Source organism: Vulpes lagopus, chromosome 12 (assembly GCF_018345385.1).
Source record: "Vulpes lagopus strain Blue_001 chromosome 12, ASM1834538v1, whole genome shotgun sequence".
In the NCBI taxonomy this organism is placed as follows: domain Eukaryota; kingdom Metazoa; phylum Chordata; class Mammalia; order Carnivora; family Canidae; genus Vulpes; species Vulpes lagopus.
Genome location: NC_054835.1, coordinates 38,458,027 through 38,473,950, shown reverse-complemented (window position 1 = coordinate 38,473,950; position 15,924 = coordinate 38,458,027). Strand labels below are relative to the sequence as shown.

The following is a 15,924-nucleotide window of genomic DNA, read 5'->3' as shown; positions in this document are numbered from 1 at the left end:
TGAAGGAGTCAGGTAGAGGAAGGCCTCTCCCAGCAGTTAAAAAAGGCCTGTTCAAGGAACTTGGGAGGAGAGTGCAGCAATTTTCTGCATGAGAAAGAAAGCTAGCATGGCTGGGGATTGGCAACCGGTGAGGTGGGTCTAGGAAGGTTTTTTTTTTTTTCCCCTAGGAAGGTTTTGTAGACCCAGTAAAACATTTGTCTACTGGGCTCCAGTAGGTAAGCTGTGGAAATTCAGAAATGAAGGCAAAATCCTGCCCCAAGAAACTCCCTATGTAGTGACTAAAGGAATGAGGGTAAAGAGGAAAAGATAAAAAATAAAATTTGAATTCTACTTCCGAGAGCATAGTTATAGATATCTTTGTGGTAGTAAACGTGTTCCCAGACGCTTCCAAAGATTTGTTCTTGGGATCCCTGGGTGGCGCGGCGGTTTGGCGCCTGCCTTTGGCCCAGGGCACGATCCTGGAGACCCGGGATCGAATCCCACGTCAGGCTCCCAGTGCATGGAGCCTGCTTCTCCCTCTGCCTGTGTCTCTCCCTCTCTCTCTGTGACTATCATAAATAAATAAAAAGAAAACAAAGATTTGTTCTTATTAAATTTACACTGCTGTGCCCGCTCACCTGAACTGCAGTTGTCTGCTGGAATGGCTTTGGAGGATGTTTGAATAGCATTTTTGAAATATGGAAAAATTCTGAGACTGAAAGCCAGTAGAAATCCACTACTTAGTATCCTTACAGTGAACTAGGTAAAATCCAACTTTACAGCGGCTATTTTCAAAGATTTGTTTGGAAAAAAGAACATTAAAAACAAAACAAAACAAAACCAAGCCTTAACTACGTTGAGAACTTCCACCAAATGGTAGTTTTGTATTTTAGCCTGGTCCTTCAGTTCCAGTGGCCATAAACTTCTCATCATTACTCCAAATTTCTCCACGTGAGGAGACAGGACTGCGCATTCTTTGTATTGTGGAGTACAAGCTAAACTGCTTGTTTTACTATGATTACCAGATAGAACACTAGTAGTCATACACCTTAGTATATAATTAAAAGCATCCGATGCTCTGACTGCTACAAGTTCACCTTAATTTAAAATCTCCCAGATCTTAAAAAAAAACCCAAAAAAACAAAAAACCGTTATTGCGTGAGAAATATTTCTGAAATTTGAGGAAAAAATTGGGAAATGGAAATTAAGTGAATTGGGCTGGCTTGGAACGCTGTGTTACAAAGACCCAATACCGTTTTCATGTTTCCACCTAGTATCTCAATAAAGCGTATTATCTTTTATTTTATTTTATTTATTCACGAGAGATAGAGAGAGAGAGAGACAGAGACACAGGCAGAGGGAGAAGCAGGCTCCATGCAGGGAGCCCGACATGGGACTCGATCCCCGGGTCTCCAGGATCACACCCCGGGCTGAAGGCGGCGCTAAACCGCTGAGCCACCCGGGCTGCCCAGCGTATTATCTTCAACAAAATATTTCTGGTACCTATATTCTTTGAAATGCCAGTCAGTAAAGAGATCCCAGGATTTTAATTTACGAACTCCTTTGCCACTCGGAAGCGAGGCTGAGCGCTAGGAGACGGCAAACACGGTACTCGAGAGCAGTAAGTAAACCTTAAGATGACCGAAAGCTAAGGGAAGGCGTGATTAGGCGAATCTCGCGAGAAGCACTGCATTCACTATTTCGCGATATTTTGGTGCCCAGCCTTTTTCCTGTCTCTCGCAGGATCACGGTTAATCTCGCGATATTTGGGAAGTTCCGTTGGGAAGATGGCGGCGGCCGGGAGCACCCTTCTCTTCTTGCCGCCGGGGACTTCAGACTGAGCCTTCCCGGGAAGAGTGGGGACGGTTGGTCCCCTGCGTCCCGGGAGCCCGAACCAACTTGGTTCCCTCGTTAGTGGTGGGGAAGGGTTTATCCTCTTGTGTAGGACTCAGGACCTCCCCACCATCAGGATGAAGGCTCAGGGGGAAACCGAGGGTGAGTGACTTGAGGGGGAATGCAGGGGGCGGGACGCAGCTTGGGGGAGCCAATCTGTGAGAGGAGCTGGGGTGGGGGTGGCCCGATGCCTCTGCAGGGGCAACGGTCCTGAGGTCGTGGAGTCCAGGAGGCGGGATAGCTTCTGACTGTGCCTTCGTTGGTGATGCAAGGATCTGAGTCTCGGGTGATGGGGGCTCTCAACTTCTATGAAGGTTTCCTGCATAGCTAGGGACAATCAGTTGGGCCTCGGAACGTTTTTAGTCTAAAGTTGATGGAAGACCAGGCGAGTGAATCTAAAACCTGCTTACACCTCGTTTCAGAAGAGATATCTGAATAATGATATTAAAAAAATACAGAGCTGTGTGTCAAATATCGGAGAATGTTTTGGCGTGAATGAAATGATTAGTACTTTATGATTTTAAGAGCTAGTAGTTCCATGGAACGTTACAGTGTCCAGACTTACACTATTGTATGTTTATAAAATGCGTTGAATTTCATCCTTTCAATGGCTGGACTAACTCACAACTGCGGAAAAACAACTTTTCTGTGGAACCTTACTTAGATTCTCTAAAGTTCTACACTCTTAAATGCTTCCTTAGCATTTTGGATATAGTTTTGTTAATAAGGATCACTGTACTAATGTTTACCCATCTTCTCCACTTTGAGCACTTTGTCTTACGCATCGTTGTGTAGTACCTGGCACAAAAAGTGTTTGATCATTCGTGTAAAGTATTTATCATCAGGCTTCTCAAGGAAAAGGGAGGGGAGTGTATTTTAAAGGAGAGGAAGAAGAAAGGTATACTCCTTGGGTGCAGAGGATTGGTGAATGTAAAATGGAAACTTGATGAGGCAGGAATTTTGTCTAGTTTGCTCAATTCTATATCCCCAGCACATAAAATCATGTGTGAATGAGTCTTGAAAGTGGGAATTGCCAACAATGTGTCCAGAACTGTAAGCTGGCTGAAACAGTCCCCAAACCGGTTTTCCAGAAGATGAGGACATTGGAGGAAGGAATTTGAATCTTGATTTAGAAAATGTCACTGCCTTAACCCTGATTGCTGAGATTATTCATCTTTCAATGCCAATATCAACTGTCACCTTTTCTGTAATCTCCCCACAACTAATAATGAGATTTTCCTTTTTTGTGTTTCAATTGTAATGTGTCTTTTTTAAACAGCATATCTCATTTTGCTTTCTGTGATGGTTATTTCCACGTTAACTTATGCACACCCCTTCACAGATACCATCTCAGGTGTATTGAGTTTTTGCATTGCCAGTGGTCTCTAGAACAGGTCCTAAGAAGTGTAAGAATTAGAGGAAGGATCACCCATATTTCAAAAGTAAAAAATTTAATAGAAATAAAGCTATAGTTCAGTAGTAAAATAACAAAAATTCAAAAATAAAAATTATAATTCAGTAATAAAAATTAGGAAGGCTGGAGAGCATAAGATCTTTGTTCACTCATAGCCCAGGAAACTGAGGACTTTTCCACCTTTCTCTTAGCTCTGCTAGAAGCTCATCCTTTAGTCATTGACATATTTCCTATCCATATAGTTTTAGTTTGAATTCAAACAGGAAAAATGAAAATGGCAAATACAGCCTATTTTCTTGATAATACTTCTATATTGTTCTCTTAGAATTACATCAAAGTCTGCATTTCACATTGAAAACCAACTAACAAAAGTAAGGCCATGTTCAAATGTATGCTTTTCATATATCATGCAAGGGATTCATGCGTATCATGAAATGATTTTGTCACTAACCCCAAAACAGTCTTGTAGTCTTGACCCCAAAACATGGTTAGAGGTGGTTCTTTTTTTGGTTTTCATTAAAAGACTGGATAGAAATCAGTTATGTTCTGTGGTGCTCATTAGTTTAGAACCCAATTTCTGTGTCATTTTGTTATTAAAAGTAAATAATTTGTATGTTTTGAAGTAAATGGTATTGAAAAATATTTCAACTGAGTTCTTACCAGGTTGAAGTGTGGGAGTTTCTTTTACAAGAAAGATTGTGGAAGGTCTGGAAAGGAAAGTTTCTAATAATGTTTTCTTATTTATATTGTAGAATCGGAGAAGCTGAGTAAGATGAGTTCTCTCTTGGAACGGCTCCATGCAAAATTTAACCAAAATAGACCTTGGAGTGAAACCATTAAGCTTGTGCGTCAAGTCATGGTGAGGATTAATGTAGTGGATAAAGTGTTATGCTTAGATAATTATTTAATAAGCTAAGCTCCCTGTGTAAATTTTTTTCAAACTAGTTATTATAGGGTATCTCCTCAGTTTTTTTGAGAGAGAGAGAGAGGTGGGCAGGGAGTAGGTTGGGGGGTCGGTCAGAGGGAGAAGGAAAGAGAGACTCTTAAAGGACCCTGAGATCATGACCTGAGCCGAAATCAAGAGTCAGACCAACTGAGCCACCCGGGCACCTCAAGCCACTTGATTCTAACGAAATAGTATTTTCATTGTATATATACTACTAATAGAGTTTGCGATTGATTTTTTTTTTTAAGATTTTATTTATTTTTCATGAGAGAGAGAGAGAGAGAGAGAGAGAGGCAGAGACATAGGCAGAAGGAGAAGCAGGCTCCATGCAGGGAGCCTGTTGTGGGATTCAATCCCGGGACTCCAGGATCATGCCCTGGGCCGAAGGTAGGCGCCAAACTGCTGAGCCACCCTGGGATCCCACAATTGATTTAAAAAAAATTTTTTTTTAAATTTTATTTATGATAGTCATACAGAGAGAGAGAGAGAGAGAGGCAGAGACACAGGCAGAGGGAGAAGCAGGCTCCATGCACCAAGAGCCTGATGTGGGATTCAGTCCCGGGTCTCCAGGATCGCGCCCTGGGCCAAAGGCAGGCGCCAAACCGCTGCGCCACCCAGGGATCCCGATTTTTTTAAAGATTTATTTATTTTAGAGAGCTCAAGAGAGCATGAGCGCAGGGGGGAGGGGCAGAGGGAGAGGGAGAAGGACTCAAGCAGGCTCTGTGCTTGGGCTGAGATCACGGCCTGAGCCAAAACGAAGAGTTGGATGCTAAACTGACTGCGTCACACAGGCCTCCCTGGAGTTTGTGATTGATTCTTAATTAGCTTCACCTGTTCACTCTGTCTACCTTTTCCTCTATAGTACTGTTTTTTGAATCATTTCAAAGTGAAGACAGGGCATAGGAACTGGCTATTTAAAGTTCATCCATGATTCCAGTGGTAGTCAAATGATGTAGGAAAATTTAACTTCAATGATTTGACCTGGGCAGTGTTATATGGGTGTGTTCACTTTGTGATAATTCATAGATCTTTTCACTTAAGAGCCATATACCTTTTCTTTTTTTTTATAATTTTTATTTATTTTTGATAGTCACAGAGAGAGAGAGAGAGGCAGAGACACAGGCAGAGGGAGAAGCAGGCTCCATGCACCGGGAGCCTGACGTGGGATTCGATCCCAGGTCTCCAGGATTGCACCCTGGGCCAAAGGCAGGCGCCAAACCGCTGCGCCACCCAGGGATCCCCATATACCTTTTTTGTATATGTTATTTATATTTCAATGAAAGTTCCACTCCTCCCCACCAAATCTTACTTTGAGTACAGAGTAAGTTCGGTTTAGTAGATTTATTAGTGTTAAAACTGATCATATCTAAAAAAAAATAAAAATAATAAAATGATCATATCTGTATAGCTCTAGTAAAAGAACTAAATTTGCTATCAAAAGACTTACTTTGGACAAATTATTGACTCTGAGTTTCCTCATCTGGAATGCAGAGGCACGTAGTATCAGCTTACTTTTCCACTAGTTTTGTTGTAAGAATCAAGTGAGATAATGAATATTAAATTGTGTGTTGCTAAAAGATTTCTGTAACTGCAAATTTGACAAATGTGTGAATGTCTTCTGGCTGATGATTACATACATAGAATGTGGGGTTTTGTTTTGTATTGTTTTGTTTAATGTCTTAATAAAAGAATCTCAGATTAAAATGTAAATCAGACTGCCAATTTATTAATTTACCACAGAGAGTTTATCTTTCCACTTACCAAAATATTGGTATCCACTGTCCAGAGCAACCCCTTATCTATTCAAGGTACAAGGGAACCCAGATTATTAATCAGATGTTTGTTTTGTGAGGTGGAATTAGAACAAAGAGAGATGGATTTAGGCCATGGAAAAGCCTGAAAAGCTATCCTTGTATCTTAAAACTATTCACACTTCTAGGAAATGGAATCCTTTGGAGAGAGAAACTTCTTTGGATAGGGTTAGAAAAACTATGTCAAATCTTTTGTTCTTTGGGAGTCCCTTTTTCTGGACTACACTTTGTTTCTTAGAGTCAATCTTTTTTTTTTTTTTTTTTTTTTTTTAAGATTTTATTTATTTATTCATAGAGACAGAGACAGAGAGAGAGAGGGGCAGAGACACAGGCAGAGGGAGAAGCAGGCTCCATGCAGGGAGCCCGACGCAGGACTCAATCCTGGGTCTCCAGGATCACGCCCTGGGCTGCAGGCGGCGCTAAACCACTGTGCCACCAGGGCTGCCCTCTTAGAGTCAATCTTATTTAACTAAGGCTTGATTTTATTTCTTAGATTACATGCGAATCACCTTGTTAGATTTGGGAACTGCCAAATCACCTGAGCCACCTCATTTAACTGACTAAACTTAGGATGCAGAAGGCTGATCTTATTTATTGTACTTGATCTTCCTAATTAAAATAAGATTAGGGCATACCTTTTTCTTTCTTCATGTATATGGATATAGATGTATCCATGTTTATGAACTTTTCCTCCTGTGGCTGAATGGACAGAGTAACAGGCATCTATAGATTATCTAGAGTATATAGAGAATATAGAGTATACAGACTATAGCATGTAGTGTGTAGATTATCCTGAAATAGTGCTACTAGAATAAGTACCTTTACTTGAAACACTGTTGGCTTGGTCAGTTTTATCTTATGTTTTCCTACTTAATATAGGAGAAGAGAGTTGTGATGAGTTCTGGAGGGCACCAACATTTGGTCAGCTGTTTGGAGACTTTGCAGAAAGCTCTCAAAGGTTTGTAAACATGTTTAAAATATGCTTCTTTAGAATGCCCAATTTTTTAAAAAGACTGTTTTATACTTACATAAGTAATGTAAATTGGGATAGATCAACTTTCTATTCGAGGCATGCTCTTGCTTTTACTATGGAGTTGAGATGAGCTCCTACTTGAACTCTTGAAATATATATATATATATATATATATATATATATATATATTTATATTTATTTATTTTTTTTTTAAGATTTTATTCATTCATGAGAGAGAGAGAGAGAATGAGAGAGAGGGGCAGAGACATAGGCAGAGGGAGAAACAGGCTTCATGCAGGGAGCCCGATGTGGGACTTGATTCCAGGACCCCAGGATCATGTCCTGGGCCGAAGGCAGGTGCTAAACTGCTGAGCCACTCAGGGATCCCCGAAACATATATTTTTTATCTATTTTGGAGGCTGGTAGAAATTCAAAAGATAATTGATGGAAGGTAACCATAAGTTAGCAAGGGAAAGTTTTTTTTTTTTTCTTCGTATGTTCTCTTCTAATGAACTTGTAATGAGAAGATTGACATTTTAACTTTAATAAAAGATTTTTACGTTGTTTATGGACAGTGTTTTCAGGTCAGGAAAGCAAATAAAATTTAAATCATGAGTTTGAATATCCATGCTTATAATGACTAGTTCTGTGTGTTTTGTGGGAGAATGAAAGTAAAAGCAGATTTGACTCTGATCCATTACAAATGAGCCTCATTCAGTTGAATACTGTTTTTTTTTTTTCTCCCTTGGGTGTCCTTTGAGATCTCAAGTTTGAGAGTGGGCTCCTACAACCTTCATTGCCCCTCCTAACATTTTCTTCTCTGATGGTTAAGAATCCTTGTTTAGTTCATCAAAATGTAGAAGATCCTACTTTTGCTTCTTCCAACTCAACGTAGAGTCTGCATATTGAAAAACTCTGGTAGCCCTTCCCAATCTGGAAATATGTAGAGACAGAGGATGGTACTTTTTAAAAAAATTGTGGCGTTAAGTCCATTCACATTGTTGTGTAACCATCACCACCACTATCCATCTTCAGAACCTTTTCATCTTTCTGAGCTGAAGCTCTGTACTTACTAAACAATAACTTCTAAAAAAAAAAAAAAAAAAAAAACAATAACTTCTTTCTCCCTCTCCTCAACTGCTGGTAACCATCATTCTGCTTTCTGTCTGTAAGAATTTGTCTACTCCAGATACTTCATATAAGTGGAATCAAATAGTATCTGTCCTTTTGTGACTAGCTTTTCATATAGCCTACTGTCTTCAGGGTTTATCTGTGTTGTAGCATGTATCTGAATTTCCTTTTTTAAAAAAGCTAAATAATTGTATGTACATACCACATTTTATTTCTACATTCACCCATGAATGGACATTTGGTTTGTTTCCACCTTTGGAAATAATAATGCTGCTGTGAATATTGAATATTTGTTTTTATGTTGGTTTGGTTTTGATATTAATCTTCTTTATTTTAGCATTAGCAGATACAGGTGTCTTTTTGAAGTTAAAGATAACTTGTCCTAATTGAGCAACGCAAAAGGAAGAGGAGAAAGGTCCAACAATTTTTAAAAATAGATTTTTAAAGTAAGGCCCCTTCCCCTCAACATGAGGCTCCAACTCATGACCCCCAAATCAAGAGTTGCATGCTCTACTAACTGAGCAAGCCAGGTGCCTCACCCCTAAATATATCTTTTTTTGGATCCTTACTACTGCCTAGGTCACAGCTAAGTCTTACTAATGAACTTGTTTAAATTAACAAGCATTTGAACTATTGAATGTAATGACTTGGAAGGATGGATATACTCTTTAGGATATTTCAGTCTTTGAACAATAAAATTTAAGTGTTTGGAGCGCTTTGTGATTTCTTTCTTTTTTCTTTTTTTCTTTTCTTTTCTCTTCTCTTCTCTTCTCTTCTCTTCTCTTCTCTTCTCTTCTCTTCTCTTCTCTTTTCTTTTCTTTTCTTTTCTTTTCTTTTCTTTTCTTTTCTTTTCTTTTCTTTTCTTTTCTTTTCTTTTCTTTTCTTTTCTTCTTTTTTTCCCTTTCCTAGTAACATCTTTACCAGCAATGACTGACCGCTTGGAGTCTATAGCAAGACAGAATGGGTAAGTAGTCTATCTCAGGCAGAAGTATTTAACTTAGTGTTGACTTTGGGTGGCTTTATTTATGTGTCTTCTATTAATTTTTGTTTTGATTTGTTCCTGCTAGACTGGGCTCTCATCTCAGTGCCAGTGGCACTGAATGTTACATCACGTCAGATATGTTCTATGTGGAAGTGCAGTTAGATCCTGCAGGACAGCTTTGTGATGTAAAAGTGGCTCACCATGGGGAGAATCCTGTGGTATGTGTTGTTGATATTTCACTGGAATCTGTGGGGTTTACTTAGGGACATTAATTTTAAAATGAATTGTTGGGGTTTGAAATAGCTTGGGTTTAGGTTTTTTCATGAGCCACTGTAGAGATGATGTGATGGGCTATACTATCAATAGCTCTAGAATTTAGAATAACATGGGTCCATCTCTGACATCATCCAAAGGCTTCGACAAGTGGAGACACTAGAGGAACACTTTCCATTTCATATCAACAAACATGAGCCGCAATGAACGATAGGTGCTGGGGATACAGAAATAAGTAACTTAAAGTTCCTGTCCTCAAAGAGCTAATAATCAAGGACAGATAATCTTATACATAGCTAACGTCTCTGAAAAATCCTGTAATAGAGATGAACATTTAATATTTGTAAACAGACAATTGAATATGGACTCCACAGATGGCATTAAAGAGAAGTCTTAATGTTTCAAACAAGCTCCTGAAAGTTGATTCCTTTATAAATTATTTTATATTTTGAGATTTAATTTCCCACCTCAACCCCATGGTTTATTAAGTAGGAAGAAGATGCTTTTTGATATTTTAATGTAAGGATTTTTTGTAGTTTTAATGTTTTTATTATAAAGCATGTGCTCTTAACACAAGAGAAAAATTTTTGATGTTTTCAGAGGCCTTAAAGTAGTTTAAAGTTTTAATGTGATTTCTTTAATTTCAGAGCTGTCCAGAACTTGTACAGCAGCTAAGGTAAGCAAATGATATTTATATACCCTGATACTGGCACACAATTCTTTATAGCTAGGCTTGTTTTTTTTTGTTTTGTTTTTTTTTAAAGATTTTATTTATTTACTTGACAGCACAAGTAGGGGGATTGGCAGAGGGAGAAGTGGGCTCCCCACTAAATGGGGAGCCTGATGTGGGGCTTGATTCCAGGACCCTGAGATCATGACCTGAGCCGAAGGCAGACGATTAGCCGACTGGGCCACCCAGACACCCCCATAAGTCAGTCTTGAGGTTGGTCAGAAGTTACTCTCCTGAGGACGCCTGAGTGGCTTAGTGGTTGAGTGGCTGTTTTTGGCTCAAGTCATGTCCTGGGGTCCTAGGATTGAGTCCCGCATCAGGCTCTCTGTGGGGAGCCTGCTTGTCCCTCTGCCTGTATCTCTGCTTCTATATCTCATGAATAAATAAATAAAATCATTAAAAAAAAAAAGTTACTCTTCTGAGGAACATATTTTTCTTGGATCAGGATTTTCAGCATCTGTATTTGTTCCAGAATTGACTTAGCTTGGCTTTTTAACCTATTCCATCTATCCCAGGATTTCTCAATCTTAGTAGTATTGACAGTTTGGATTGGAAAATCCTTTGCTCTAGGGGGCTGCCCTGTGCACTGTAGGATGTTTAACTGCATCCTTGATCTCTCCCCACTAGTCAGTATTTCCTGACCCATGACAATCAAAAATATTTCTAGATATCATCACATGTTCCCTGGAGGGCAAAATCATTCCTGGTTGAAAACTACTGACCTAGCTTCAAGAATTCTGTGTGCAACAAAAATAAATAGAACTTAATTATTAGGGATCCCTGGGTGGTGCAGCGGTTTGGCGCCTGCCTTTGGCCCAGGGCGCGATCCTGGAGACCCGGGATCGAATCCCACGTCAGGCTCCCGGTGCATGGAGCCTGCTTCTCCCTCTGCCTGTGTCTCTGCCTCTTTCTCTCTCTGTGACTATCATATATAAATAAAAATTTAAAAAAAAAAAAACCCATCAATTTAAAAAAAAAAAGAATTATTAAATCAGATAAGGGTTGAGAAACTTGAGTCTATACATGGAAAGAACTTTTATTCACTTTGAGAAAAATTGTTTTACATTTAAGGTATTTATGTAATAAACTCCCATCATAGTAAAAATGCTAGATTTAAAAAGAGTTTCTTAGCAGTTGATGGCATTTCCCTCTGGATTATCCTTTTCTTTTAAATTGAGTGAAAATTTACTTTCTGGGATTTTGAGAAAGTCATTACATTAATTTTGTGTCTTAAATATAGCAAAGTTCTCAGATACTTCATGGAAGTGTCTTAAGATGTTAATATTGAGGAAAGTTTTTATTTATTTTTATTTTTTTAATTTTTTTTTTGAGGAAAGTTTTATACTCAGACTTTGCAGTGATCATTTTAATGTATTCTTAACCAAAGCACCAAATTTGAACCACCTTTTAAAAACTGCAATGCAATATGAAAATAGCATTTTTTATGACTTAATTGAATCAATTAAGTCTAGCAAAAGTGTGTTGCTAGAATAGTCCAGAAAGCCAGTATTTCTGGTTCTAATCTAGAGTAGGAGACCACCAATTTACGAACCGGTGGTGTTTTAAAGTTAACTTGTAAGCTTACTTTGAAGTGAGAAGCTCAGAAAGAGTATTAGCCTTTACATGCTATTTGTAGTCACTTTGTATAGATGGTGATCTTAAGGTAAGGGGTATTTTGGTTGTTGCTCTTGTGTTTTTTTTTTTTTTTAATATATATTTATTTACTTATTCACAAGAGAGAGAGAGAGAGAGAGAGGGGCAGGCAGAGACACAGGCAGAGGGAGAAGCAGGCTCCCTGCAGGGAGCCCGACACGGGACTTGATCCCGGGTCTCCAGGATCACGCCCTGGGCTGAAGGCGGCACTAAACCGCTGGGCCACTGGGGCTGCCCTTTTTACTGTCTTCATGGCATTTTGGGCAGTAAGTGTTCAATATCTGCTTAGTATATGCCTGACCAAATATCTGACATTGTTAGGGCAATTTAGCTTTCAAGAGACATTTTTTTTTTTTTAAGTTTGAAAAAAGATAAAGATAATTAGAATTGTTGAGTTCTGTTGGATTCTTGAGCCAGCCCACATAACTCAGTTGACTAAGAATCCAAGCCTGAATAATGGGTTTTAGGAAGCGAGGGGTCTAGGTAGTAGTTTCTTTTTCCTGGGGCAAGTCCAGTCATAGGAACACTGTAGAATTGTCATTTGCCTCCACAGTACTCCTCTTACTTTCTCTAGGTCTCCCCTCTGTCTCCTAGTGTTCATTTTCCTCTCTGCTCTTAGGTTGTCATATACATACATGGCAGTGTTCTATATTCCCAATTTATTTACTTGTATTTCCTCTCCAATCAAAAGTTTATTTTCCTCGTGACATCCAGTCATCTCAGTTACATATTAAGAGGAAAAGAAAGTGTTTTTATTTAAGCCAAGTCTTATCACTTAGGATCAAATTATTGGAGTATATGAATTATTAGGTCTTTTTTGACTATCTTTTATCATACTTATGAGCACCTTCTCCAGATAAATGGGGTAAAGAAAGGAAAACATTTTCTTTCTTTTTTTTTTTTAATTTTATTTATTTATTCATGAGACAGAGAGAGAGAGAGAGAGAGAGAGAGGCAGAGACACAGGCAGTGGGAGAAGTAGGCACCATGCAGGGAGCCCGACGTGGGACTCGATCCCAGGTCTCCAGGATCAGGCCCTGGGCTGAAGGCGGTGCTAAACTGCTGAGCCACCGGGGCTGCCCTAGGAAAACATTTTCTTTCGCTACTTTTGACTAATTCTAGAAAACTTTGGGGGAAAAAAAGAGTAAAGCAAATTATTAAAATTAGTTTTATATTGCCATGATATTTGGTACTTTGCATTAAGCTGAGTAATAATTGTATGTTTTATTCTCTTCCCTCTCCCCTGAACTCCTTATAGGGAAAAAAATTTTGATGAATTTTCTAAGCACCTTAAGGGTCTTGTTAATCTTTATAACCTTCCAGGGGACAAGTAAGTATTTTTTAATTTTTTTTGCTTTTGTTGGAAAAATCAGTTTAGTTGTAAACCATCTTGTGCTTAGAAAGTTGCCAAGTCTTCTGCCCTATTTTGTGATTTCTTCTTATACTGACAACCTATAGCTTCCAATTTATATCTTTTGAAGGTATTTTAAATAAATAATATCTATGTTAATGGATATAATGCTAAATGAGACTATAATCCTTGAGATGTCTTTAACACATTGATTTTTAAGCTGAAAAAAAATTAGCTGTTGTGGAACTGGCTCATTATTTTTATTTTTAACCTACCTGGGATTCTCTTAATTAGCTTGGCTCTTTCAAACAGAATTGCCCACTAGGCTGTGTAAATTTTTGTATGTGTGTATTTTTCAACTTTTTAACTCTTGTTCTCTTCATCTACTTTCTAGCAAACTGAAGACTAAAATGTACTTGGCTCTCCAATCCTTAGAACAGGATCTATCTAAAATGGCAGTTATGTATTGGTAAGACTGGCTAAGGTATCAATTCTATATGAGCCTTCTGGATACTTTGTTCTTAAAACTTTTCATCTAGGGGGTTACTAGGGTTCTGTATTATATTTAAGGTGCATATTTTTATGTATTTTGTCTATATCATATATCTTATCCATCTCCTTTTAGTTCCCAAATGATTGCATTCCATTTTCTCAATATGTCTGAGTCGTTGGTTGGTATTCCATCAGTTTTATTTATTTTTTTAAAGATTTATTTATTTATGATAGAGAGAGAGAGAGAGAGAGGCACAGAGACACAGGAGGAGGGAGAAGCAGGCTCCATGCCGGGAGCCCGTTGTGGGACTCGATCCCGGGACTCCAGGATCACGCCCTGGGCCAAAGGCAGGCGCCAAACCACTGAGCCACCCAGGGATCCCCTATTCCATCAGTTTTATTGGAAAACTTGTCAAACCTGGCCTTATATCTGATAAATAATAGTCTAGTTGTAATTTTTGTTCACCATATTACTGGTTTATACTTGTAAAAAATCTCTACCTTGGAAGTGAAATACAATTGGTATATGCCCAGTTACAAGACAAGTCATTACAATACTATTCTAAGACTTTTAACAGCTTCTCTTTAGCACATTGTGCACTGATACCTTCCGGGCTTTAATACAAGCAAACATAGATTATTTGTCTCACAGGAAAGCAACCAATGCTGGTCCCTTGGATAAGATTCTTCATGGAAGTGTTGGCTATCTTACTCCAAGAAGTGGGGGTATGTGATCCTACTTTGCTTACTTAGAAAAATTTTTATTTTATTTATTTTTAAAGATTTTATTCATTAGAGAGAGTGCATGTGCAAGCAGGGGGCAGGAAGAGGGAGACGGAGAAGCAGACTCCCTGCTGAGCAGGGAGTCCGATGTGGGGCTTGATCTCAGGACCTGGGGATCATGAGCTGAGCTGAAGGCAGACGCTTAACCATCTGAGCCACCCAGGCACCCTATTTATTTATTTTGTTTTTAAAAAGATTTATGTATTTGAGAGAGAGAGAGAGTGAGCCAGCGAGTCTCAGAGTGCATGTATGTAGGGGAAGGGGCAGAGGGAGAGAGAGAATCTTCAGCAGACTCCCTGTGGAGCATGGAGCCAAGATCATGAGCTGAGCTGAAATCAAGAGTCAGTTGCTTAACTGACTGAGCCATCTAGGCATCCGGAAAAATGTTTTGTTTTAGTTAAGGGGTCAAATCATTAATTTTTTTACCTTGGATTTATAGGCAGAGGGAGAAAATTAGCAGTCACTTGTGTATTTTTAAATGGTTTCTAAAGTGTTAATACCTGCCTTCCCCCACTTACATTTTTAAATTGCAAAGTAAATTGTTGCTACTAGAATCAGTACTTCTTCTTCCATCATATTTCATAAATTGTTTTGGAGCATAAGTCCTCTAATCTGTGAAACTATTTTTTCGTATATAGTTTTGTAGAAATTGGAATGTTTTTCTTTATTTGATAAAAATAGTGATGTTTTATTTTTCGTAGGTCATTTAATGAACTTGAAGTACTATGCCTCTCCTTCTGACCTGCTGGATGATAAGACTACATCTCCCATCATTTTGCATGAGAATAATGGTAAGACTAACTGAAAAGCAATTGAAGGTTTTCTTCAATGTTTTAAGAATATTTAAAATAATTTGAATGTCCAAGCCTGGTTGTGTATTTCCTGATTTGCTACTTTCTACCAAAGTTTGCTGGTTTTTTTTTTTTTTTTTTTTAAGATTTTATTTATTTATTCATGAGAGAGAGAGAGAAACAAAGAGACAGGCAGAGGGAGAAGCAGGCTCCATGCAGGGAGCCTGACATGGGACTCGATCCCAGGTCTTCACAATCAGGCCCTGGGCTGAAGGCAGCACTAAACCACTGAGCCACCCAGGCTGCCCCGAAAGTTTGCTGTTTCTATCAAGAGTTTGAATCTGAGACACACACACACAAATACTCTTAAGTACAGATACATGTGTACATACACATACATAATAATATAAAGCTTAATAGGTGCTTTTGAACACATCGTCTATCCTGAGAGAGAAAGAGAAGAACTATACTAAATCCACTGGTTTATTGACTGGTTCTTTTTTTTTTCTTATGTTGATCATGGGACTTGTATTGATTTGGTGTTACACTGGAGTAAATGAATTAATGAAAAGGTATAAACCATTTGACCTAAAATAATCCCCTTTAATTATTACTTTAAAGGTGAAGAGATTAGCCAACTTACTAAAGAATACAATAATGGATGTTATTTCCTATTTGCATTTTTTTAAGATTTTATCTGTTTATTCTTTATATATATATAT

At 38.5% G+C, this 15,924-nt stretch overlaps 1 protein-coding gene across 1 annotated transcript in view; it reads left to right on the top strand.

Annotated features, from left to right (window-relative positions):
- The first annotated feature begins 1,752 nt into the window (after window positions 1-1,752).
- The window catches only part of MED1 (mediator complex subunit 1), a 29,130-nt gene continuing 14,958 nt past the window's right edge, over window positions 1,753-15,924 (top strand). Inside the window, exons 1-10 of the mRNA XM_041725447.1 lie at window positions 1,753-1,974; window positions 4,039-4,145; window positions 6,923-7,001; window positions 9,057-9,111; window positions 9,215-9,347; window positions 10,050-10,078; window positions 13,044-13,115; window positions 13,531-13,605; window positions 14,281-14,354; window positions 15,113-15,202. Of these exons, the coding sequence (XP_041581381.1) occupies window positions 1,950-1,974; window positions 4,039-4,145; window positions 6,923-7,001; window positions 9,057-9,111; window positions 9,215-9,347; window positions 10,050-10,078; window positions 13,044-13,115; window positions 13,531-13,605; window positions 14,281-14,354; window positions 15,113-15,202 (739 nt within the window). The 5' untranslated portion in view covers window positions 1,753-1,949. The remainder of the gene's footprint in view (window positions 1,975-4,038; window positions 4,146-6,922; window positions 7,002-9,056; window positions 9,112-9,214; window positions 9,348-10,049; window positions 10,079-13,043; window positions 13,116-13,530; window positions 13,606-14,280; window positions 14,355-15,112; window positions 15,203-15,924) is intronic.